Here is a 25,428-nt window from a genome sequence, read left to right as displayed (position 1 = left end):
TGACACAGACTCCTGATTCCACTTTGGAGGAGAAATGAATGTCCACAATTCTGCATCTGCTCATCTGTCTGGGCTGACAGGTTTTAGGACCGGAAACCTTCTTTTTCTGCCTTCTGGCAGCACTCTTCGTCTTTTGTCTCCTCCCCCTCCTCTTCCTGTTTCTGCACCATCTTGCGTGCCACTGGCCTTCCGGACACCGTTGACTTCAGATTTCCCCACCAGCGTCTCAGGTAAAAATCGACAAAAGAAACTGATGGGCTTCTAAAAAAGAATTCAGGTGGAATATAATTTGGTGTTTTAAGTAATGTTAGTGTGTTGGTTTAATTAAGATAAACATGGCTTGAAAGTTTCCAACATTAAACGTGAAACTTTTATTCTACCAAGATTTACCGAAGGTCAAATGGGCTCATGGTTTTGTTTAGTTTTTAAAGATTTTATTTATTTATTTGACCCAGAGAGAGCGCGAGCAGGGGGAGCAGCAGGCAGAGGGAGAAGCAGGCTCTTTGTCGAGCAGGGAGCCTGATGTGGGATTCAATACGGGACTCGATGCCAAAACCCTCGGATCATGATCTGAGCTGGAGGCAGACACTTAACTTACTGAGCCACCCAGGTGTCCCGGGAAAAAAATTCGTATGTAGTAGGATGGAGTCAGATCGAAATGAATGGATTTTATTTTATTTTATTTTTTACTTTTTTAGATTTTATTTATTTGTCGGAGGGAAAGAGAGCACGAGCAGGGGGAGCAGCAGGCAGAGGGAGAAGCAGGCTGAGCCACCCGGATGTCCTGAAATAAGTGGATTTTATTTTTTTTTAAAGATTTTATTTATTTATTTATTTGACAGGGAGAGATCACAAGTAGGCAGAGAGGCAGACGGAGAGGGGGAAGCAGGCTCCCTGCCGAGCAGAAAGCCTGATGTGGGGCTCGATCCCAGGACCCTGAGATCATGACCTGAGCTGAAGGCAGAGGCTTAACCCACTGAGCCACCCAGGCGCCCCCCAATAAGTGGATTTTAAAGGTACACTGGGAGAAGATTGAAATTCTGCTTTCTTTCTCTTCAAAAGATGAAGTTTTCCTAAATCGTTGGTCTACTCTTGTAAACAAAGTTGTTTTTTATCTGCCCAGGAAAATCAGTTTCTCTATTTTGTCTTTTCAGGTCTTTGATTATTTAGTTAAAACTTCTATATTAAAGGAGCTAACTTTTGGAGCCTGGGTGGCTCAGTGGGTTAAAGCCTCTGCCTTCGGCTGAGGTCATGATCTCAGGGTTCTGGGATCGAATTCCGCTCTCTGCTCAGTGGGGAACCTGCTTCCTCCTCTCTCTCTGCCTGCCTCTCTGCCTACTTGTGATCTCTCTCTCTGTCGAATAAATAAATATAATCTTTAAAAAAAATAAAGGAGCTAAATTCTGCTAACAGCTATATGGCCCTACATATTTACCTTTGGAAACATTGTCATTTGGTCAAATAAATAATTAAGTTTTGGGTCTTGTAATATCTGTAATCCTACTTAGGCTTGTGCTTTATAACTTTCTGAGGTTTTTAAACAAATTTCCCCAAGATTTAAATTATAAATGAAGTCTTTTTGGCCAATTAGGCTTGTTAATTTGGCATCTTAAGTCACCTGGAAAACACCAGCATACAAATAATAAACCTTAGGTTATGTTGTCTGGATAAATCTAACTATTCTGGAGATGATATGCAATTCCTAAAGTTTTAGTGTGTTTTGGTAATAAGGTCATCACTTAACATTGTAATTACTAAAATGTTATATGTCCAGGGCGCCTGGGTGGCTCAGTGGGTTAAAGCCTCTGCCTTCCGCTCAGGTCATGCATGATCCCAGGGTCCTGGGATCGAGTCCTGAATCGGGCTCTCTGCTCAGCAGGGAGCCTGCTTCTCCATTTCTCTCTGCCTGCCTCTCTGCCTACTTGTGATCTCTGTCAAATAAATAAATAAAATTTTTAATAAAAAAAATGTTATATGTCCAGGGCACCTGGGTGGCTCTGTTGGTTAAGTGTCTGTCTCTGGCTCAGGTCATGATCCCAGGGTTATGGGACGGAGACCTTCATGGGCTCCTTGTTCAGTGGGGAGCCTGCTTCCTCCTCCACCTCTGCCCCTTCCACATCATTGCTCTCTCTATCTCAAATAAATAATAAAATCTTAAAAAAATAAACTGGGGGTGCCTGGGTGGCTCAGTCGGTTAAGAATCTGCTTTCATCTTGGGTCATGATCCCAGGGTCCTGGTATGGAGCCCTGGATCGGGGCTCCCTGCTCAGTGGGGAGTCTGCTTCTCTCTCCCCCTCTGCCTGCTGCTCCCCCTGTTTGTGCTCTCTCTCTCTGTGTCAAACAAATAACTAAAATCTTAAAAAAAAAAACCTGAACAGGAATTAGTAACATGGGACTAAATGAACTAAGAAAATGATTATAGTTTTGTGACTCTTGTTTAAAACATTGCAGGTTCTCTAATGTTTAGTCTTCCAGATTAAAAAAACTTTCTCTTAAGAAAACCATAACTCCAGAAATGTATGCGTTTGTCAAGAAACTGAAGTAGTTAACTTTTCTCTCTACATGAACCCTCTGAAATTCAAAAGGTCTCAATAAGTATTCTTTCTTCCTTGGCAATCATAGTCATTTGCATAAGTTCAGTAAGAATCTGGTTTCCTAGGAATAGGACATCATTGGAAACATGGGTTGTTTTGCCAAGGCTTTGACTGGAATGTTGTATTTGAGAAAGACATGCACAGACTCAGATAGAACCAGAGAGCTTTAAGGAACTGAGGTTGACTTTATGAAACATGGAGTCATAAAGCCCCTTGGAACCGTTGGCCTGATACCCTGCTTACAGGTTCCCAGCAGCCTCCCCAGGTGGGTAAAGAATGTCACTTCCTGGCAGGTGCATGAATCTCAGGATACTTTGGGGACCTCATAAAGAGGAACCCAAATCCGCAGGTATTGCCAACATGCCTGGTGGTAAGCGCTTGGCTTGGTTTCTGGCCTGGAGATACTACTAAGACTTCAACCTAGAGATTTCTTGGAGAAACTTCCAGCAACGCAAATTTTAAAAGCTCTGTATGGCCAATTGCTCTTCTTGCTGAACTTATGTAAATAATTAAAACAAGTTTATTAAAATTGGACTTGTTTTGCCAACAAATTGGTCTTGATTTGGCTATCTCTAAAAATGAGGGTTATTATAGAGGAAATTATGTTTCAATAACCCACTTTTACAGATGCTAAATCTAGTTCTGATTGTCTTTAAAAGTTGTTTGCCTAAGCTAGACAACTTGAGGTAAACTTCAGAGTAATTGACGCAATAGTTTCAGCTGCTTCTTTGGTGGGATTCCCAGGACTTTTGGTAGGACATAAAATAAGCAAAACAGAATGTTTACCCAGCAGGACTCTAAATGATTCCTCCCAGGTGCCAGATGAACTTAACCAAAAAGGCCAAAAACTTCCTAATCAAGTTTTCAACAAAAGACCGGCCCTAAAAACCCTGGGTGGCAACCCTTTGGGCGTCTCACTCTAGAGAGATTTTTCTTTCCTTTCTGTTCTCACCTTCACTTAATGAACTTTTCCTTCACTTCACCCTTTTGGGTCCTTGAGTGTCATTCTTTGACCCTGGGGGACAAGAACCCTGCAATCCTGCAACATTGCTGTTGTGATGAACCTTGCCCTTAAAAGACCGAGAGCTTAATCAGCACATGTTGTGTGTGTCCTGACTGCTCCACTGGCCTGCCTCTCCCCATTTCTCTCCCTTGTCTTGGGCCTCCCTCATGTTTGAGACACAACAATGTCAAAATTGGGCTCATTAATACTCCAACAATGGCCTCTCTGTTCAAGTGAAAGGAAGAGTCACTTACGTCTTTTACTTTAAATTGAAAGCTAGAAGTGATGATACTGGGGAAGGCATGAAGAAAGCTGACATAGCCCAAAGTCAGGCCTCCTGCTCCAGTTATCTATGTTGTGAATTCAATGGAAAGTTCCCAAAGGAAATGAAAAGTGCTATTCCATGAACACATGGATGGCAAGCAAGAGAAACACCCTTATTGCGGATGCGGAGAAAGTTTAATGGTCTGGATGAAAGATCAAAGCAGCCCCAACATTCCCTTGAGCCAAAGCCTCATCCAGAGCAAGGCCCTGACTCTCCTCCATTCTCTGACGGCTGAGAGAGGTGTGGGGGTTGCAGAGGACAGTTCTGAAGCTAGCAGAGATTAGTTCGTGAGGTTTAAGGAACAAAGCCCTCTCCATAACAAAGTTGCAAGGTGGTGTGTGCAAAATGAAACTCTTCTTCCTTCCCATTTTATGTGGCTTTTTCCTCCAGTTTTTTGGTCCCACTGTGTTGCTGCAAATTCTTCTGTGGATTCCAGATGTCTCCCAGAGCTGGTTTTGTTTGTGGATAGCTGTGTATTTGTTGATTTTCACCAGGGGGACGGAGGCTGAGTCTCCTCCAGCGCCATCTTGGTGATACCACGTCTCTGATCTGGGAGTTATTTATGTATCTCTTGTATTTGCACATAGAGAGTTTTATATAAAATAAAATAAAATATGTTTCAACTTCATAATCTTTTCTGGGTCTCTCCCCCAAGTGCCTAGCATTACTGGAAACACCTCAACTGATGTATTTCTATTGAATAGACAATAAAAATTTTTGGTTATTGTGTGGAGATATAATGGCTAACATTTATCTGTAAGTTCTTCCAACTTACTTGGATACAATTTTCTTTTTCTTTTCACTGGGTTAATGTAGCAGGGAGATAAACACGCCAGCTGATAAACGGGAAAAGATACATTTAAGGAAGAGATCCAGGAGATGTCCTCTGACAGATCCCAGAGATGCTGTCTGACATGGAGAAGGTACGTATCTACCCTTTGAGGGCTCTTGATGGCTTTGATTCCTCTGTATCTCATTATTGCTGCACAAAATTCTGAGTTCTGTGGCCTTTATTATTGTTATTTTTTTCCTTTAAATAAAGGCTCTGCTCACAGTTTTACTTATTCACACAATCTCATCATTCCAGAAGGGAAACACCTTCCTGGGCACCCAGATGTATTACTTAGACTTCTTCTCTCCATCATGGGGTAATATAACCTTGATTCTGACCACACAACTTCATACCTGAGCACAAGCAAGTCTATGGATGTTCCTCCAGCTCTTTCCCCGACGCCATGGCCATGCTTTTGACCACCCCATGGCACCAGGCAAGCCCACTAAGCTCTATCCATGAGTGCTTTTGCTCCTCCCCAGCAACATCGCTTTCAGAGTCTCATGTCTCATCTGTGACCAACTCATGCACGTTTTTGCGTTGTCTTAGAACTTGCAGTAAGTGAATCGGACCAAAGATTCAGCTACAATGGCGTGTGTAGAATCCCCACAGGCCAGGGAATAAGGAGGATCATTGAAGTGAGTTATTTTCTCTGGGAACATAATGTTTTCTAGCTTGGGTACTAAGTAATATTAACCTTATATGATTAATTTTGTGTTATATCCTTATTTAAAAGTTGGAAAACTGATATTTAACCTAGAGAGTGAAGCCACAATTTTGACCTGAATGTAAGTTCTAAGAAATGGCTTTGCCAGCCTGTGGATTCTTGTCTTTTTGGTCTCCGTACTCAAACTAAATAAAGAGCTATTGCTTCAGGGAAAGTATAATTCATCCAGCGTTATGCAACTTTATAAACGTTCCCTCCTGTTTAGGACCAGTGAAGGATGGCACAAGAGTCAGGGACTTCTCACACCCCCTACGTTACTAGTAAGCGATATCGTTATACAAGTTATGTATGGGTCTGTAGCTGGTCTTTGCAGGTATTACATACAGATGTGATGGGCATGAAGGGCTGAGAATTCACTGAGGCATGTCCCCCGGGAGGACATCACTGTCTGCTGCGCAGGGACAGAGGAAGGGTTAACACTGCAAAGTGAGTGGATACCGGGGCAGACATCAGAGAATGCCTCTCTGAGGATGGAACATCCAATTTGTGCGACTTCCTCTCCACCACAGCGAAGAGATCGTCCCACCACCAAGTTCCTTGAACACAATCAAATTACAACTCCCTTGTGTCTTCCCAGGCTGTGCGGTTGCTACTGCTTTGGAAGCACAGAGGAGGGGGCCAAAGATCTCAACTACAAGTCAAGTCCAGGATGGACAGCCCTGCTCCCTTGCTCTTCTCATAGCCTGAGAGTTCCACACTCTGACAGGTAAGGGACATATAATCAGTAGGGAAAAATGGAAGATTTTGGATCTTGTTCCTCTGTCTCTTGTCCCTCTGTCTCTTAGAGATTCATGAAAAGCAAAGACATTTAGATTATTTGCATAAAACCAGCATATTTCTTCTTTCTTTTTCATCATTATAACTTTTTATTTTGAGATAGTTTAAGACTCATGGGAAGTAGCAAAAAAATACAGAAGTGACAAAAATGTACACTCAACCCAGCTTCCCCTATTGGTAACACCTTTTATATTAGTAGTCATTGTCAGGATCAGGAAATTGACTTGACTCAGTACTATTCACTCCGATACAGATTTTGATCAAGGTGATATTTGACGGGCTAGAAAATGCTGCTGATGAACACAAGAATTCCTCAGTCTTGCTTTGTCTACCCACCCTTTCTCAAAGACCCACATTATTTGGTTGAGCTGATGGGAGATACTCAATGCCTGTGTCTAGTCAGCTGGACTGTAATAGGTGATCAAGGTCAGAGTTATCAATAACATTCTTGCCATGACAGATATATTTCATGTCCGGGGTTTTTTTAATATGGAAACTGGCCATTTGTCATGTTTGGGCACTTGCAATAGGGCTAGTTCAAGTGAGGAGCTGATTTCCGAATTTAATTACTTAAAAAGTAAATTTAAATAGGTTCACGGGGGTAGTAGCTATCATGTTACCCAGTGCAGGTATTGGCCCAAAGGACACTCTCTGGTTCCTAACACCAGTCTTGATCTCATCAGCCAAGGGAGAGCAGAGACCAGCTCTCAAGCATGAAGAAGAAAGCACCTAGCTTAGGGCTTTCCAGTTCCATATCTGGATGAGGATCCCCAGTGGAAGAAGAACACAAGCCTGATATCCATAGTTTCCTTTCCTCGTAGCATCCTCATGTGTCCCTCACCATGTGGAGGCAGGAGGCAGAGAAGAACATTAGTACTACGGGGGTCCTTATAGCACATACACAATGTCACTGATGTCCTGGAATTTTAATCACAATAGGGTCCCATTCTCTTGGGAACCAATGAAGGGTGAGGGCAGAATATAAGCTAGGAATCTTCCCTTTTCCCAAAAATTCTCAACAAGGTCTTCTAGGTCAATAGCCTATTAGGAAACAATACCTTACAGCAGGTTCTAGGTGTTGAGAATCGACTGAGTTCTGCTTCCCCGGGATGGAGAGAGCAATGTGGAGTGGGACACAGAGACACAGCTGAATCCGTTATAATGAGGGTGAGATGGAGTCATGGCAGTTTGAGAGAAGGTTTCCCTAAAGACGAAGCATGGGGTCTAGGGCTTTTAATGAACATGAAGTCATGCTACAGTGACTGTCCTGTCACCAGACTGCCACCACACTGTATTCCTAACACAACTTCCCTTCTGTTTTCCAGTGGATATTGTGAAGAATCTCTAAGCAGTACTTTTAAGACGTCAAACATCAGCTCCCGGGTTTGTCCTTCCTCAGAATCTGAAGAACTGTTAACAGGAGAGCCAAAACTGCTCATCCCTCCTGGACTTCCGTCTTGGGAGGGAGTTTTTTCCAAGTAAGGGGAATGATTCCCTGGGGAAAGCTGATGGTAGTATTGGATTCCATTCCTCAATATCACAGGGGCACAAGAGAATCAGGGGATTTGGGTCATTGATACAGGAATCAGGGGGAGAATGAAAAGAGCTTATCCTGTCTTACCAGCAAACCCAGAAATTTCTGAATGAGGCCAACTACCTCTTCCTTCAGGAAGGCATCTTGAGAAGCTGCACACAGAAAGGCAGCAACTGACGCAAAGATCACTGTGTCATTGGCTGAGCTGGGAATGAACGCAAGTAACCAGCTCAGTGCCTGGGAAACTGACTGCTGATGAGGAGGAAGGATGGGGTGGGGGGGGGTGCGTCCTGAAGTGGCGTGCTGGAAAATGTTCAGAGGAAGGGGAGAGTGTTTTTTTCTTTTCTTTTTTTTAAAGATTTTATTTATTTATTTGACAGACAGAGATCACAAGTAGGCAGAGAGGCAAGCAGAGAGAGAGAGGAGGAAGCAGGCTCCCACTGAGCAGGGAGCCCGATGCAGGGCTCGATCTCAGGACCCTGAGATCATGACCTGAGCCAAAGGTGGCAGCTTAACCCACTGAGCCACCCAGGCACCCTAAATATGTATTTTTTTTAAAGCCCTCTTTCCTTTTGGCCATATCAACTCTCGGTTCTGACCATGAAATATAGACAAATTTTCCAAAAGTCACTTCTTTGCTTCAAGTTCTTCAAGGCCACCATCAACTACCTCTGTTCATTTTTCCTGAATGGCATAAGTATGTCATCTGTAATCGCCTCCCAAAATGATGATTCCATCCTCTCCTTAACTGAGGCACCACAGGAGAATCTTTGAGGAAAAAGAAAAAAAAATCTGTTTCGTTTTAAAATTTTTTTTTAGCTTTTATTTATTTGTGTGTGTGTGTGTGTGTGTGTGTGTGTGTGTGTGTGTGATACAGAGAGAGAGAGAGAGAGAGAATAAGTGGGTGAGGGGCACAGGGAGAGAGAGAATCTCACGCAGACTCCGAGATGATCATGGAGCTGGACTCAGGGTTCCATCTCACAACCCTGAGATCATGACCTGAGCTGAAATTGAGTCAGACAGGCAACTGACTGAGCCACCCAGGTGCCCCACTCTGAGCTTCTTTAAGATCAATTTTGAGAGTCACAAGGCCACACACTCCTGTTACGTAGTTCTTTTTCCACTCTGGGAATTTTGGCAATCCTAACATTTTGTGGCATTGTCTTCCTTTTTTACTTTATATGTCCCCTTCCACCTCTCTTCTGCTTTTTCTTCTCTTCCTCTTCCCCTCCTCTGCCTTGACCCTCACTAAGTCCAGCTTCTTGTTTCTGCGAATTTTCTGCAGTAAGTTTTACAAACTCATTTGGAACATTTTTCTCTAAGCACTGTCTGCATTTAGCAACTTCGGGCAAATATACTCAGTGCACGCTGTTGGTAGTGAACAGACTGTACCGTAAAGGACTCAGGACGGGTGGCATGCATCTAACTTGCCCTCAGGTATAGCCCCTCAGATCTCCTTGACCACAATGCCACCAGATTCAGAAATCCCAGCAGTCATCTCCCAAACCCAGATGGGAGCCCAGTTCCCTGCTGCCTCTGCTCCTTGCACTACCACCAGCTGAAGCGACACGTGCCCAGTCAGGGCAACTTAAGCAAAAGAAGTGAAATGTGACCACTTTGGACACTGGTGTAATAGGAGAAGACATAGAATGGCCAAGCCACATTTGGTCTGTGAGGTCCCCTTGGTTCTACTCTTCATATATCTGGTTAAGAAACCTCACTTTGTCTAAGTTCTCTCTTTTTTGAGAGTCTGATGGACTGTCCAGTAGAACTTTCTGGGATGATGGAAATGTTCTCTTCTGCATCAGCCAATATGGTAGCCATTTGCCACAGGTAGGTATGAAGCACTTGAAAAGTGAATACTACAGCTGAGGAACTGAAAATTAATTTAATTTAAATGAAAGCTTATTTATTTACTTATTTCTCATTAAACTTTTGTTTTAATGTGTCTCAAAATCCTGTGACAGATTATTGGTCAAGTTGTCTCCATTAAAAGGTACTGGTTTTAAAAACTAGTAACTTGGAGCACCTGGGTGGCTCAGTGGGTTAAGCCTCTGCTTTTGGCTCAGGTCATGATCTCAGGGTCCTGGGATTGAGTCCCGCATCGGGCTCTCTGCTCAGCAGGGAGCCTGCTTCCCCCCCTCTCTCTCTGCCTGCCTCTCTGCCTACTTGTGATCTCTGACTGTCAAATAAATGAATAAAATCTTAAAAAAAAACACTAATAACTTACAACTGCCACACAGACAAAAAAAAAAAATGGTCCACAAAACATTCTCCTTTCCTTCTGAAGATTTTACAATGCCTTGTTATCATTAACCAGTCTTTTACTATTAAACTTAAATGGCCAACTGACACAAACAGTTCTAAGACATTTCTTCCACCACTGATTAAGACAGGGGAGGCAGGTATTGGAGATAATATGTAGCTTTTATTTATTTATTTATTTAAATGTTTTATTTATTTATTTGCCAGACAGTGATCACAAGTAGGCAGAGAGGCAGGTAGAGAGAGAGGGGGAAGCAGGCTCCCTGCTGAGCAGAGAGCCCGATGCAGGACTCAATCCCAGGACCCTGAGATCATGACCTGAGCCGAAGGTAGAGGCTTAACCCACTGAGCCACCCAGGCGCCCGCTTTCTTTTTTTAAAAGATTTTTATTTGTTTATTTGACAGAGAGAGACACAGCAAGAGAGGGAACACAAGCAGGGGGAGTCAGAGAGGGAGAAGCAGGCTTCCTTCAGAGTAGGGAGCTTGATGCGGGGCTTGATCTCAGGACCCTGGGATCATGACCTGAGCTGAAGGCAGATGCCTAATACCTCAGTCACCCAGGTGACCCTTCATTTAGCTTTCTGAGCTTTCTGGGAAGACTTGGTGACCTTGCTAGCTCCGGCTGCCTTCTTGTCCACTGCTTTGATGACACTCACAACAACCATTGGTCTCATGCATGAACAGCAAAACAGCCCAGAGGAGGATAATCAGAGAAGCTCTCAACATGCATAGGTTTGCCAAGAACCATACCAACAATGGCAGTATCACCAGATTTCAAGAACTTGGGACCATCTTCCAGTTTTTTTCCAGAATGATGATCTATCTTCTCCTTCAGCTTGGCAAACTTGCAAGCAGTGTGAGCTGTGTGACAATCCAGCACAGGTGCATATCCAGAACTGATGGGCCTGGATGGTTGAGGATAATCACCTGAGCCATGAAGCCAGCTGCTTCCATGGGTGGGTCATTTTTGCTGTCACCAGCCACATCGCCACGACGAACATCTTTGACAGATACATTCTTGACATTGAAGCCCACATTGTCCCCAGGAAGAGCCTTACTCAAAGCTTCATGATGCATTTCAACAAGCTTGACTTTAGTTGTAACATTGACTGGAGCAAAGGTGGCCACCGTGCCAGGTTTGAGAACACCAGTGACCACTTGGCCCACAGGCACAGTACCAATACCACCAATTTTATAGACGTCCTGGAGAGGCAGACTCAAGGGCTTGTCAGCTGGACAAGTTGGTGGCAGAATGCAAGCTAGAGCTTCAGGCAGCGTGCTTCCACTGGCATTCCCATCTTTATGGGTGACCTTCCATCCCTTGAACCAAGGCATGTTAACACTTGGCTCCGGCATGTTGTCACCATTCCAACCAGAAACTGGCGCAAATCCTACTGTGTTGGGGTTGTAGCCAATTTTCTTAACGTAGTTGCTGACTTCCTTAATGATTTCCTCGTATCTCTTCTGGCTATAGAGTAGCTCAGTGGAATCCATTTTGTTAACACCAATAATTAGTTGTTTTACACCCAGTGTTTAAGCCAGAAGGTGTTATGTTTAAGAATGTTTAAGCCATGCTCATGGGTCTGCCCATTCCTGGAAATACCTGCTTCAAATTCACCAACACCACCAGCAACAATCAAGACAGCACAGTCAGCCTAAGATGTGCCTGTAATTACATTTTTGATAAAGTCTCTGTGTCCTGGAGCATCAACGGTGGTCACATAACACTTGCTGGTCTTGAATTTCCACAGGGAGATATCAGTGGTGAAACTACATTCATGTTCAGCTTTCAGTTTTCAGAACCAGGCATACTTGAAGGAGCCCTTTCCCATCTCAGCAGCCCCCTTCTCAAATTTTTCGATAGTTCTCTTGTCGATTCCATCACATTTATAGATCAGATGACCAGTAGTGATAGACTTGCCTGAATCTACCTGTCCAATGATGACGACATTGATGTGAATCCTTTCCTTTCCCGTTTTGGTTTAGGTCGAGTGGTGGTTTTCATCCCAATCGTGCTCTGGTGGTAACCTCATTACAAAGAAGGTAATTGAAAGTTTAAATGGCCCTTCCTGGCTAGTGGCTTCTAGCTTGTAATCACATCCCCTCTATTTATTTATTTATTTAGGTGAACTGATTACTTTTTTGAGATTTTATTTTTAAGTAATTTCTACACCCAAAATGGGGCTCAAACTCATGATCCCAAGATCAAGAGCCACATGTTCCAATGACTGAGCCAGTCAGTCATCCCTTCTGAACTGATTTCTAATATTTTCTTTATTTTTGAAATGCAAGTGTCCCAGGGAGTAGCAAATCAGAAGACCAGGAATCTTCACAGACACAAGAATCAGGTAATTGTTTAATATAGAGATGAAGCCAGGGGTATGTAGTGGGCTGATGGAAAATGTCCTGTGTTTTTATGGGGAGAAGTCTTTGGGGTAGTAACAATCAAAAGCAATTTTTTCTTAGCTCTAAACCCCATCCTCCCTACAACTTAAATGGGAATACGAAGTACTTGTCATCGTGGATAAAATGTCTGGAATATATTCCATATTCTAAACACTCTATTGGGACATTTTACATATTCCCTTTTTGTTATCCAAGGAATTCTATGAATGCATCGTCTAGACTCTATGTCAAGACAAATAAAGCAAACTTAGAGGAGAGAAATCTTCCAGGTGTGGTGTGACAGCATCGGATTGTGTTTGGGTTAATTAAAAGGGGCTTGTTTTCTTTTACCCTAATCCATGCTAAGACTTCAAAATATAAACAATGTGTGCTTAAGGGTCTTGATCCTTTGTGACATTTGTACTCTGACAGGCTTTGGGCTGGAAGACATTCCTACTGTATGAGAGTCCTAGGGCTGCCATAACAAGATACCCCAGATGAAGGGACTTAAACAAAAGAAGTTAATTTTCTCATCATTCTGGAGGCTAGAAGTCTCAGATCAAGGTGCTGGGAGATTTGGTCTCTGCTGAAGGCTCTTGTCCTGGCTTGTACATGGTCACTTTCTCCCTGGGTTCCTAAATGGCCTTTCCTCTGTGTATCCAGAGAGAGAGAGAGAGATATCTAGTGTCTCTTCCTCTTCATATATGGACACTAGGACATCAGTCCTATTGGATTAAGAGTTCTTTCTTATGACCTCATTTCAGCATTAGGACTTTCTTACATGCTCCATCTTCAAATTCAGCACTATACCAGCCCGATAGCCCGATGCTCACTGGGTTGGAAAAATTTACCCGACTTGACTGTCCTAGATCCTGTCATTACACGCTCCACTTCTAAGTGCTCATGGTTGGAAAGTGTCCCACTTGGTGTGAAGTAGTTTGAAAGTCATGTGAGATTCTGGAGAGCAGGGCACTGTGTCCTGATGCTCAGCTCAGCTCCTGTGCTTACCAGCCACCAGGTTGGGGGAAGCTCATCTGTGTTCACATGAACAGTTGATACCGATGGTGTCACCCTTCTGGAGGTGCCACACAACTAGTACCAAGATTCAGAGCAGTTCTATAAGGTGTGGGTAGCATTAGTCTATCTGACATGGGAGGAAAAAAAGGCTCAGAGTGTTTAGGTAACCGTCTGAGAGTTTTCCTTTTCCCTATCCAAAATCCCTACTCTCTGCCAAATGAGATTCCATCATATGTAATTCTTGATAAACCAATTTTCTCCGAGCACAGTATTCCAGAGACTTCTATCATCCAGGGTACAGATATTTGTTCTACGCAAATCATCCTCACCCAGAGTCTGAGCGGAGAGGATGGTATCCGGCAGCGCATGCGTAGAAGGTCTCTAAGTGCTGCTGGGAAGGCTCCCCCAGCTGGGTGGTGGAAACGCTGGGGGAACCAGGGGATGGTCTGCGGTGCCTTGGGTTGGATGGTGGTGAACACTAGGGTGAACAGATGTGATTTTCCTTCTTAAGCTTTCATGCTTGCTCCTTTTATGGACTTGCGTTCCCCCGCCAGCATCAGGTGTTAGCTGCTGCTTGGGACCATGTAGAAATTTAGTTGCGGTGCTTCCTGCCCGAGGTGAATACTGCCCCCAACAAAGCCATCCAGCCTCGCTTCCTTCTTAAGTTTGGGGGTTCAGTTTCAGTAGTGACCAAGAACATTCGTGTGCCTTTCTTTGTCTGGATTCCAAGACCAAAGCCCCTTGTTCTCCCTCCATACTCGTCTCTCGGATATCTGGATTCCCAACAGCACACGTGGAATTCAAAATCCAGAACACCTTTAGGCCATGCCTTTTCCAGCAAATCCACATCTGACACGTACAATGTGTATTTTTCAGAAGAGACTTGGTTGGAAGAGAAGACACTAGTGCCCCTCGAGGCTCCTAAACTCTCTTTTGGGGTTGGACCAGCTTATCATAGTTATCAGTTTCTGGGACCTGAAGGAAATGTGGATATTGAGTTGATTGATGAGAGTGCAAACAGATACAGGTAAGAATTGAAGATGCTGATTGTTTCGATACAATTCTCCCATAAAGGAAGTCTGTGCTGTGTGATACTTACACGTACGCATACATGATAAGGTATGCGATTCATCCCTTCGACATTGGAAATTTTGTCAGGATTCTCTGATCCTATGCACTGAGTTGGTGTTTTAATTTCAATACATGTAGAATACAGAGAAAATGGGGCCCTCAGAGTGTCATTAACTCGCCAGAGTTTTCTAATGTGGTGAAAGCCACAGAAGGGTCTTGAACTTTGCTCCACCACAAACACCACATCCCTCTGCACTTTTGTTCTTTAATTAAAGATCCAGGGAGCCTGTGTGGCTCAGTCGATTATGGTCAGTCTTTGGCTAAGGTCATGATCCTGAGGTCCTGGGTCAAGCCCCAGTTCAGGCTCCCTGCTCAGCTTCTCCCTCTCCCTCTGCTGTTCCCCCAGCTAAGGATCTCTCACTCACTCTCTCTGAAATACATAAATAAAATCTAAAAAAGAAAAATCAAAGTCCTGGTCTTCTCCCAGCATGACTATCACTCTGGCTCCTTTCAGCGTCCACTTCCCCATGGCTGGCTTCTATATGTGGCCAGCGACACGCCTTGGATTCTTGGTAACAGCAGCGGTGACCGTGAGGATAGCATTTGATTCTTGGAGTCAGAACCTGGACCCGAAGTTACAGCACGAGGAGCAGTGGATGGTGGCAGGCCCACTGTTTGATATCTCCGTGGAACCTGAGGGGGTCATTGCTGAAATCCACCTCCCTCACATCATCTCCCTGCCAGGTAAGGAGGGGAGAGGGGACTGTGGGGCTGGTGGGGAACTTGTCTGATGGCCTTTGTCATTGTCCTACAGCAAATGAGGTCGATATGTCTTGGTTCCACGTTGCCCATTTTAAGGATGAAGGGATGGTCCTAGAACCGCCAGCCCGAGTGGAGCCTTTCTATGCCGTCCTAGAAAACCCCAGCTTCTCTCTGATGGGGATCCTGCTGAGATTGGCTAGTGGGACTGGTGTTTCAGTCCCCATCACTTCCACGGCACTGCTCTATTATCACTCCTACCCTGAAGATACTAAATTTCACCTGTACCTTATCCCCAGTGACGCCTTGCTAACAAAGGTAAGGTTGGCAGATTTGGAGAAGTGAGAATTACCCATCCACTTACAACCTTGGACCTTGTGCTTCTGTTTCTTTTATTCTTTCTTTTTTAAGATTTTGTTTATTTGCAGGAGAGAGAGAGTGAGAGAGAAAGAGAGACTGAGAGAGATATATATATAGAGAGAGCACAAGAAGGGGGAGTGTCAGGCAGAGGGAGAAGCCGGCTCCCTGCTTAGCAAGGAAGTGGATGGAAGACTCCATCCAGGACCCTGGGATCATGACCTGAGCGGAAGGTAGATGCTTAACTGACCGAGCATCGTTTTTGCTCACATGAAACTCATGTTTCAGCATTGGACACCCTTCCTTTAAGTGGATCTATGGATTTCTTTTAACATGAATCAAATATGCAGATAAATGTATCGCTCCCTCATGTTTGCAGTGAACACACCATGTGTGCATCATGGAGATGGAGATGGAGAAGTGGACATCACCAGCTTCTCTTTCCCCTTCCTGCCCCGACCTGATTGCTACCCACCAAGAGTATTTACTAATCGGACTGATGAGAGCATCTACTGTAATTGTTTTTGACAGCAATTCTTGCTTGTTAATTCCAGAAAGTGTGTATTGAGCTGTAGCTGAGACTTGTCGAATGTTATTATTATTTTGTTGTTTGAGTTCTATTCTGTATCATGGGTGGATCCTCAGAGAGCTCTGAGGTCTCTTCTGTTCTGCTTCTGGGTCTCTCTGGGGTGACGTCACTGCTGTATTGCTTGCTGGTGGGCAGGCGGCAGTCACCTCATGGAGCAGGAGCCTTGCGATGGAGGGAAGTCGTCTCTGCCCTCGTCCCTCATAGGTGCAGCTGCAGACAGCAATGGTCCTCTGCCGAGGCACAAGGAGGAAGCCTCTTTGTCCCCGGATTTGAGGAACACTCAGGCCATCCCTGCCACATTATACAAAGAAAAATCAAACTCTACAGAGATTTGTAATAAAAAGAAACCTTTGTGGGCTGAGTGATTGGTAGCTCAGTTGGTTAAGTGTGTGACCTTTGATTTTGGCTCAGGTCATGATCTCAGGGTCTTGAGATGGAGCCCAGAGCTGGGCTTTGTGCTGAGTTTGGAGCCTGCTAAAGACATTCTCTCCATCTTCCTCTGCCCATTCTGCCCTGCCAAGGAAAAAACAAACAAACAAACAAAAATGAAAGAAATCCCTAGCTCTGAGATAACCAGCAGGAGAATTTTATTAACACATGTCTCTGGTGCACCAAGCTGGGGCGGCTGGAGGAACATTCAGCTCTGGATCTCAGAGTTGTGAGTTTGCTCCCCACATTGTGTACAGAGATTACTTAAAAATAAAATCTTAAAAAAAATTCCTCAAGTCCAGCGGCATATGTTTACTTTTAGCTTTGCTCCCTGATTTGCTTCTGCTGCTTCTTCCTCAGGCAATAGATGTTGAAGAAACTAAGTTTCATGGCCTGCGTCTGCAGACCTCACCCCCTGTGGAACCCCTGAATTTTGGTTCCCGTTATATTGTGTCCGGTTCTGCTCACCTGGAAATAATGCCCGAGGTCAGTAGAATTTGAATGAACTCAAATTTCACTCAGGTTTCAAAATATTTTGTCTTTTTTAAAAAAAGGAAGACCAGGGAAGGGTTAGTAGCTCAGGTGATTATTCTCCAAACCATATCCTGATAGGAGCTGGGCTACCTTTCCTTCCGTGGAATAATACTAATTCCTAAAATTGTAAATTTAAAAGATTGTTGGCCATTCTCCCTTTGTTTTTCCCTGATGGCTGATATTTCAGTGACCAGTTCACTGCATTCAAACAGGCCTTTCTATCCCCTCAACCCCCTGATACTTTACGTCAAGTGCTGTGCTTCTTCTAGGAGTTGAAATTATCCTACAGGAGTCCTGGAGAAATCCAGGTGTTCTCTAAAGTCTTTGCTGGGAAGATGGAGGAACCAATCATACTTGAAGTTACCGAAAAAAGACACAAGACTTTGGTCTGGCGTACTTTGGTGAAGCCAGGTAGGTAAAAATATGAGGTTTAAATTTGGGGGGATGAAAACAAATTATGCACCTCTTTTCTGGGTTGTAGTGAAGTGTCTGTTTATGGTCCCATCGCAGAGAAGAAAATGAATCTACTGCCAGCTTAGACTCAATGTTGAGTTGAAACAGAAGCGTAGACACTGGTCAGGTTTGCCTGGGATAGGGATGGCTGTTGCTATGCAGAACTGGACCCTCTCATACGCAGGCGGCAGCGAACAGACATACTAATCATAAGAATCAGAAGGAGTAGAAAGTCAATTTAATTCTCTGTCCTGGGCAATTTTATAGCTGTTTTCATACATAGAGACTAATCAGCTGCTGAAGGAAGGACACAGAATTGATCAAAGAACAGCAGGGCTTTTAGGACAAACATGTAAGACCATGTGGAAAGCTTCATGGTAAACAGACTCTAGTGATTTTCCCAGATGGTGGCTCCAATCGGCAAATCTCCCACCAACTTATGTGTATTCAACGTATAAATTTTGCACTATCAGAAACCCAGTATTATGGGGTTAAAAGAATATCATTACTTATTGTTGAAATGTACTCACTTTATGATGGTATTTCGTGTCTAAAATACATTTGCCTGGAGGAAAATTTATGTAGAATAGTATGATAATTTTACCGCAGCTTTCACATTTCCTCACATATTGGCTTAGAAATAGAAATAGAATATTGAAAAAAACTGTTTCTTCCTCTGATGCATTTCCTTGGTGGGCAGTGAGTGACCTTCTCCTTAATTGGGTTCCATTAGGTATATCAATGTTCCAGTGGGATCCTTAACCCAGGAAATGGATCAAATTACTTTGGTGCATTGCATCAAAGACCAGAGAAACTACAGGGGCACCTGGCTGGCTCAGTCAGAAGAGCCTGTGCCTCTTGATCTCAGAGTTGTGAGTCTGAGCACCTTGTTGGGTGTAGAGATTACAAGAAACAACAAGAACACCTAAAAAAAAAAAAAGATGGGAGAGGGGGAGGGGGTTATGGACATTGGGGAGGGTATGTGCTATCGTGAGTGCTGTGAAGTGTGTAAACCTGGTGATTCACAGACCTGTACCCCTGGGGATAAAAATACATTATATGTTTATAAAAAAAAGAAAGAAAGAAAGGATGAATACCCAACTTTTGTAGCAACATGGACGGGACTGGAAGTGATTATGCTGAGTGAAATAAGTCAAGCAGAGAGAGTCAAGTATCATATGGTTTCACTTATTTGTGGAGCATGACAAATGACATGGAGGACATTGGGAGATGGAGAGGAGAAGGAAGTTGAGGGAAATTGGAAGGGGAGGCGAACCATGAGAGACTATGGACTCTGAAAAACAACCTGAGGGTTTTTGAAGGGGCGAGGGTGGGAGGTTGGGGGAACCAGGTGGTGGGTAGTACGGAGGGCACGTATTGCATGGAGCACTGGGTGTTGTGCAAAAACAATGAATACTGTTTTGCTGAAAAAATAAATTAATTTAAAAAAACTAAATAAGGTAAATGGTTCATTTTCCAATTTTTCCTTCTTTCCTAGTGGAGCTCCTGCATTGTGCTGCAGCATCGCCTACTCCCCTCTCAGGTGAGTGCAGTGTCCACACCAAACGTCAGGAGGTTTTGAGGGGTGTGATGTGGCTCAGTGAGGGATCCTACCTTCTCTTCAGTTACAGAGACTGAGTGCTGTCAGACACAAAGAAGGAGTCTGAGCCACTTGAGCAAATTCATGGGAGGGTTTAATATGCAGACTCTGAGCATGCAACAGCGTCTTATTGGGGAAAATATCTTGTATCTGATGAACTCTCAGTGAAAGTAGTTCGATATGGCTGGAGATGAAACTTTACAGGGATGGAGGACACATGAGACCAGAGGCAGGCAAGAAACAGAAGTTGAAAGCAGAAGGGTGATGGCTGAACTCTTTTGGTCCTTAGGCTGAAGGCAAAGGGGGACTTAGGAAAGGTGGGTAGCAATGCACTCACTGTTCTGAACAGTGTGGACGGCTGTGGGTGGGGAATGGACAGGAAGTGGGAGTTGGGTTAGGAGGCTGTTGTGAAAATTGAGAACAGGGATTAGCTGGGAAATGGTTAAGGCTACTGGAATTGATAGGTAGCAGAGAAAGAAATTATGCAAAGTAAGGAGCCAAGGAGCGCCTGGCTGGCTCAGTCAGAATAACATGTGACTCTTGAGCTTAGGTAGTTGTGAGCTCAAGCCCCACCTTGGAGTAGAGATTACTAAAAATAAAGAAAGAAATAAAGCCTTTGGAAAATAAAAAAATAAATAAAAGTCAAGATTCAGAGGACTGCATTCTGCCTTCTGTGCTGTTGGCTCTGATTGTCAGTCTCCACACAGTAAAAGTGACAGGCCTCCTATCTCAAAACAGATCATCCAGGAGGAGAAAGGGAACATCCCCTGATCCCTCTCACTCCTCAGGTGCCACACTGGCTTGAAATGGCACAAACCCACTTCCTGGCCAGCTGGTGTTATGGTCAGGGGGCCCAGAGAGGCAGATGAGCTGCAGAAAATCAGAGCCCACACCTGGAGTTGCAGTTGGGTTCAAACCCAACCACAGATACAGTTAAGAATGAGGTAAAGAGGATTTCACAAAGGAAATTGAAAGGATTTATGTAGGTGGTGAGTGTGTAGCACCAAGAAGACGTCTCTACCCTTCCTCTTTTACAAGCTCTTGAGCCACAGCTATCTGCCACCTGGTGTCAGAAGGATGAAACCCACCCTCGTTTGCTCTCTCAAGAACACCCTTCAGAAGCTGCTGCCAGCCTACGTCTTGCGTCAGATCTTCCTTCTGGCCAGCATGCACTGTGAAGCCTGACATCTCTCTCCCCCTCTTTGCCTTTTGGCCTGGTGGCATCTTGTATTTAATACCAGAATCCTACTCCTCGAAATCCTCTTCTGATACTAACTCTTCTGTGAAGACTTTGCTTGAAAGTCTAGTCATCCCCTCTTTTCTGAGCCAAGGGCTCTGGTTGCATTTTTCTCCTATGGAATTATGGTGATACAAATGATCATGGTGACAAATGCAGCTTATCGAATGCCTGTTGCATGGCAAATATTCAGGGTACGTATAGGTGTGCATTATAGTCACCACTTCTGTCTAGTCCTGTCAATGCACTTTGGCTGGCTTCCCCAGAGAGGCATGGAGGAGCATCAGAATGAACATGGCAATGGTAGCAGTCCTGTATGGAACGTAGCCTGAGACAGACACACACCCCGCACTCATGGGGTTTCTATTCCAGCAGGTGAAAACAATGAAGCTGATTTCCCAGTTATCAAAATACAGTAGTGATACATGTTCCAAAGGAAAATTAGAGGGAATTATGAGAGGATAAGATGGGTAGCTCCGATTAAACTTGGGGGAGTTGAAAAGTTTCAGAGTACACCCTGGAGAGAGGACAAAAGTGAAGTTTACGTCCATTGAAGAAGATTGAATAGAGACTGCTAAAGAAATGGGTGGGGTGAGAACAGTGGAGGCAGCAAGAATAGGTTAAGTTGAGAATCTTTCTGTGAGAAGAACTTTATTCATTCAAATTGAGGAGTCACTGAATGAACACTTCCAATGACTTGACTTTTTTCTTTTTTTTTTTTAAGATTTTATTTGACAGAGAGAGAGAGAGAGACAGACAGACAGAGGGAGAGAAAAGGAATACAAGCAGGGGGAGTGGGAGAGGGAGAAGCAGGCTTCCTGCTGAGCAGGGAGCCCAATGCCAGGCCCAATCCCAGGAGGCTGGGATCATGACCTGAACTGAAGGCAGACACCTGATGACCGAGCCATCCAGGTGCCCCTCCAATGACTTTTCAATAGAAACACCAAGACTTCACAGAAATTGTGTCATTAAATTAAGCTATTTTGTTATGGCGGCATATGGCATTGATGATCTGAGCTACTGTGTTTAGAACAAAAGTTCTAGAGGCATGAGTTGTACATAGAAAGCAATCATGTTTTTGGGCATCTGGGTGACTCAGTGGGTTAAGTATCCAACTCTTTTTTTTTTTTAATTAACATGTATGTTATTTGCTTTTGGGTACAGGTCCGTGAATCATCAGTCTTACACAATTCACAACATTCACCATAGCACATACACTCCCCAACAGCCATAACCCAGCCACTCTATCCCTCCCCCCACCCCCGAGCAACCCTTAGTTTGTTTCCTGAGATTAAGAGTCTCTTACGGTTTGTCTTCCTCCCAGTCCCATCTTGTTTCATTTTTTCCACTCTCTGGACCCCATAACCCCCCACCTTGCCTCTCAAATTCCTCATATCAGAGAGAGCATATGATAATTGTCTTTCTCTGACTGACTTATTTCGCTTAACACAATACCCTCTAGTTCTATCCACATCATTGCAAATGGCAAGATTTGGGGCTTTTTGATGGCTGCATAGTATTCCATTGTATGTATGAACCACATCTTCTTTATTCATTCATCCGTTGATGGACATCTGGGTTCTTTCCATAATTTGGCTATTGTGGACTTTGCTGCTATAAAAAAAAGCCATGTGCTAGATGTAGGTTATATTTTGATCTATTAGAAGAAATTGTATCCCAAAATTTTAAAGAAAGAAAAACCTATATGTATACTCAAAATAAGGTTAAATACAATGAAGGGATAGAACATGACTATACCAATGAAAATTTAAAAAGATTTTTAAAAAGGTATTGATAAGATAAAATGGTTAAAAAAATGTTAAAATAGGAAAGGAAAAATTTAAAAAATAGAATAAGAAAAAATTATAATTTAAAAAATTTAACCTTGAAAGACTAAAGAATCATGGGAAAAAAAGTCGTGAATTCTATGTGTTGCTTTCCCCTAGCTCAGTGATCTCCGTGTGTCATTTCTCAGTTCTCAGTCATCGGTGAACTTGGTTTTGGCTGGATGTTCTTGCTGATCTTCTGGGGGAGGGGCCGGTTGCCATGATTCTCAAATGTCTTTGCCAGACGTGGCATTGCACCGCCCTTGGCAGTGGCCAGGCTAAGCAATCTGCTAAGGTTTGTGCTTGGAGCTTTTGTTCCCTGAATGCTTTCTATACTGCTTTGGAGGACGGGAATGAAAATAGCGGCCTCCCAGTCTCCCGCCAGAGGAGCAGAGAGCTCGGGCCCCACTCAGTGCACCCTTGGAGAAAAGCAGTCAATCACTCCCGTCTCCCTAGCCTCCAGCTGCACTCTGAGCTCACCTGTTTTGTGACCAAACATTTCTATCTCTGGCGCCCGGCCCTGTTTGGAGTCTCCAAACCCAGCAGATTCCTGCCGTGTCCCATGCCACTCCTCCCAGAGGAAGAAGGAGGGGTGTCCCCAGATCTGCCACTTATGGGGTCCCTGCTTGAAGAGCAGTGGTTCGACTGTGCTGTGGACCATGGTTTAAGGTAACCCCAAGCTGAAAGTCCCTCCTTGGCTCCATCTCTGTTGCAACTTCCCTGATCTGATACTGGGGACTCTGTCACACTCAGATAACCCTGGTCTTTCTGTGACTCCGTGGGTCCTAGACCACACTGTCCCTTCGAGGGCTCCACCCCCCACTTAGCCTCTGGGGCGATGACCCTCAGGGGAACAGACTTCTAAAAGTCCAATTTCATGCTCCACTGCTCTACTGCTTGCAGGGAATCAGCACCCCAAACCCACTCCCCTGTCTCTTCTCTTCTCTTTGGATTCACTTCTCCACATGTCCTACCTTTCAGAAAGTGGTCGATTTTCTATTCCTAGAATTGCTGCTTCTCTCCTCTTTGATCTCCTTTTGAGTTCGTAGGTGTTTTGGTAACTATCTAGCTGAACTCCTGGGACCTGATGATATTTAGTCTCTTACTCCACCATCTTGTTCCTCCCCACAAGCATCCAGCTCTTGATTTTGGCTCAGGTCATGATCTCAGGGTTGTGAGCCCCACATCAGGCTCTGCCCTGGGCATGGATCCGACTTAAATCTCTCTCTCTCTCTCCCTCTGCCTTTCTCCCCCAGCTCATGCTCATTTTGTCCCTCTCTCAAAAAAAAAAAAATCCAAAAGCCAATCTGCCAAGGTCACACAGGTATTATATGCAGGCACCATGAAATACCTTCTCTCCAGTGCTTCTGGTCCTTCTGTGTTGTACTTAGCCAGCTAAATCCCTTTCTACCCAGTTTATCAGAAGACTCTTGAGGGTAGGAAGCTAGTCTACTGCACCTGGACCTCTGGTATCATGCGTACCAATGTATGAACTTGAAGATTGTTAGAAGGATGAATCGATGAATGTAGAACAAGATAGAGCTGTCTTTAGGGTTCCAGTGAAAACCAGAAAGTAATGAAGAGGAGGTGCTCAAAGCTTAGATGGAGGGGATGGGATTGAAGAAGAGGGATCGTTGAATTTCCCTAAGTTCATAGACCCTGAGAACAGACTGCATATCCTGAGTTCTTTGGGACAGGACTGCATAGGCTCTGTGTGTGTAAGATCTGGGCAACATGCAAAACACAATGAGCAACATCTCCACACAGAATATGTCTTTAAGGAGTGCCTGGGTGGCTCAGTCAGTTAAGCATCTGACTCTTGATCTCAGATCAGCTCTTGACTCGGGGTCATGGGTTCAAGCCCCATGTTGAGATCTATATTGGCCCTGGAGCCAAAGAAAGAAAGAAAGAAAGAGAAATTGATAGATGGTATTAAGCTGGGCATAGGTCCTGAATGCCTTAAATGATCTGTCCTTTTCTGAGTCTGCAACTCTTTCTTGTGTCCAGCTGAGGCCTTTATGAAGGAGCACCACCGGCACTTGCAGGCCAGGCTGGGGGACCTGAACGGAGTACTAGATGATCTTCAGGACAGTGAGGTCTTCACCGAGGAAGAGAAGGAACTGGTGCAGCAATTGCCGACACGGCAGAGGAAGAATGAGACCCTGCTGAGGATGGTGGAGAAGAAAGGGCCCCAGGCCCTGGAGATATTCTTCAGAAGCCTTTGGCAAAGAGATCCTTACCTGATGTCGTACCTCAGGCAGCAGAGTTTATAACAGTGACTCAGGCTGATACTCAGAAAGAGAGAATCCAATGTTCTGGACTGAAAATGGATAAACAGGCGTGCTTGGGTGGCTCAGTTGTTTAAACGTCTGATTCTTGATTTCAACTCAGTTCACGATCTCGGGGTCATGAGATTGAGCCTTATGTTGGGTTCTGCACTCAGCTCGGAGTTTGCTTGAGATCCTCTCCTTCTGCCTCTCCTCCTACTCTCTCTCTCAAATAAATTAAATCAATCTTAAAGAAAAAAAGAATGAAAATGGATAGATGGATATGTGATCATTGATTTCAGTGTCCAAGACAAAAGTGGTCAGTAACACCTAGCCATCACACAGGTTTTACTGAGGACTGTTGTGTAAGTAGGCAGATACCTATTTCTTTATCCTCATATCTTCCCCTCAACAATATCTCAAGAGAGTAGGAATATTCATACTAAATATTTTTTAAGCTGGATTTTTAAACAATTCCCAGTTCACCCATTGACCCATTTCTTGGAAATCTGGGCAGAGGAAGGCAAGGCCAGGTGTGGTTATGATTCATGGGGCCCAGGGAGACCAAGTCTCCTGAGGAGAAGCAATTCCAGTGAACATTACATCTGAGCTGTTACCTGCTCACAGTGAAATCTAGAAAGGCTTAAAAAACACTCCCTGTTGAGGACATTCATAACATTCACAAATTTTGATTTTTTTTTAATATGCTGTGTCTTTAACATTTTATCCATTGCTATTTCTACTAGAATGATGAAGTCCCTTGATGGAATAGAGCTCAGGAGTGGAAGCAAATGCCAGTGTTGGCAGAAAACCTTTGGCCTCTGGTATAAAGGCTCATACCAGGAAC

At 44.1% G+C, this 25,428-nt stretch overlaps 1 protein-coding gene across 4 annotated transcripts; it reads left to right on the top strand.

Moving 5' to 3' along the window:
- Positions 1-167: 167 nt before the first annotated feature.
- On the top strand, positions 168-25,428 carry LOC123931084 (caspase recruitment domain-containing protein 8-like). Of its 4 annotated transcripts, none has more exons than XM_045987820.1 (13): positions 168-230; positions 4,739-4,845; positions 6,059-6,187; positions 7,584-7,736; positions 12,044-12,100; positions 12,350-12,405; positions 14,336-14,486; positions 15,045-15,274; positions 15,345-15,607; positions 17,025-17,150; positions 17,468-17,609; positions 19,150-19,194; positions 25,328-25,428. In XM_045987820.1, the coding sequence occupies exons 2-13, from the start codon at positions 4,802-4,804 to the stop codon at positions 25,330-25,332; spliced, it is 1,401 nt and encodes a 466-aa protein (XP_045843776.1). In that variant the 5' UTR covers positions 168-230; positions 4,739-4,801; the 3' UTR covers positions 25,333-25,428. The 4 variants fall into 4 exon arrangements, with proteins under 4 accessions (XP_045843776.1, XP_045843773.1, XP_045843775.1 ...); XM_045987817.1 differs by lacking the exon at positions 25,328-25,428 and adding an exon at positions 24,322-24,602; XM_045987819.1 differs by lacking the exon at positions 25,328-25,428 and adding an exon at positions 20,290-21,297.

Source organism: Meles meles, chromosome 19 (genome assembly GCF_922984935.1).
Source record: "Meles meles chromosome 19, mMelMel3.1 paternal haplotype, whole genome shotgun sequence".
Taxonomy (NCBI): Eukaryota; Metazoa; Chordata; class Mammalia; order Carnivora; family Mustelidae; genus Meles; species Meles meles.
Note: the sequence above shows the minus strand (reverse complement) of the source record. Positions and strands in the feature narration are given on the sequence as shown.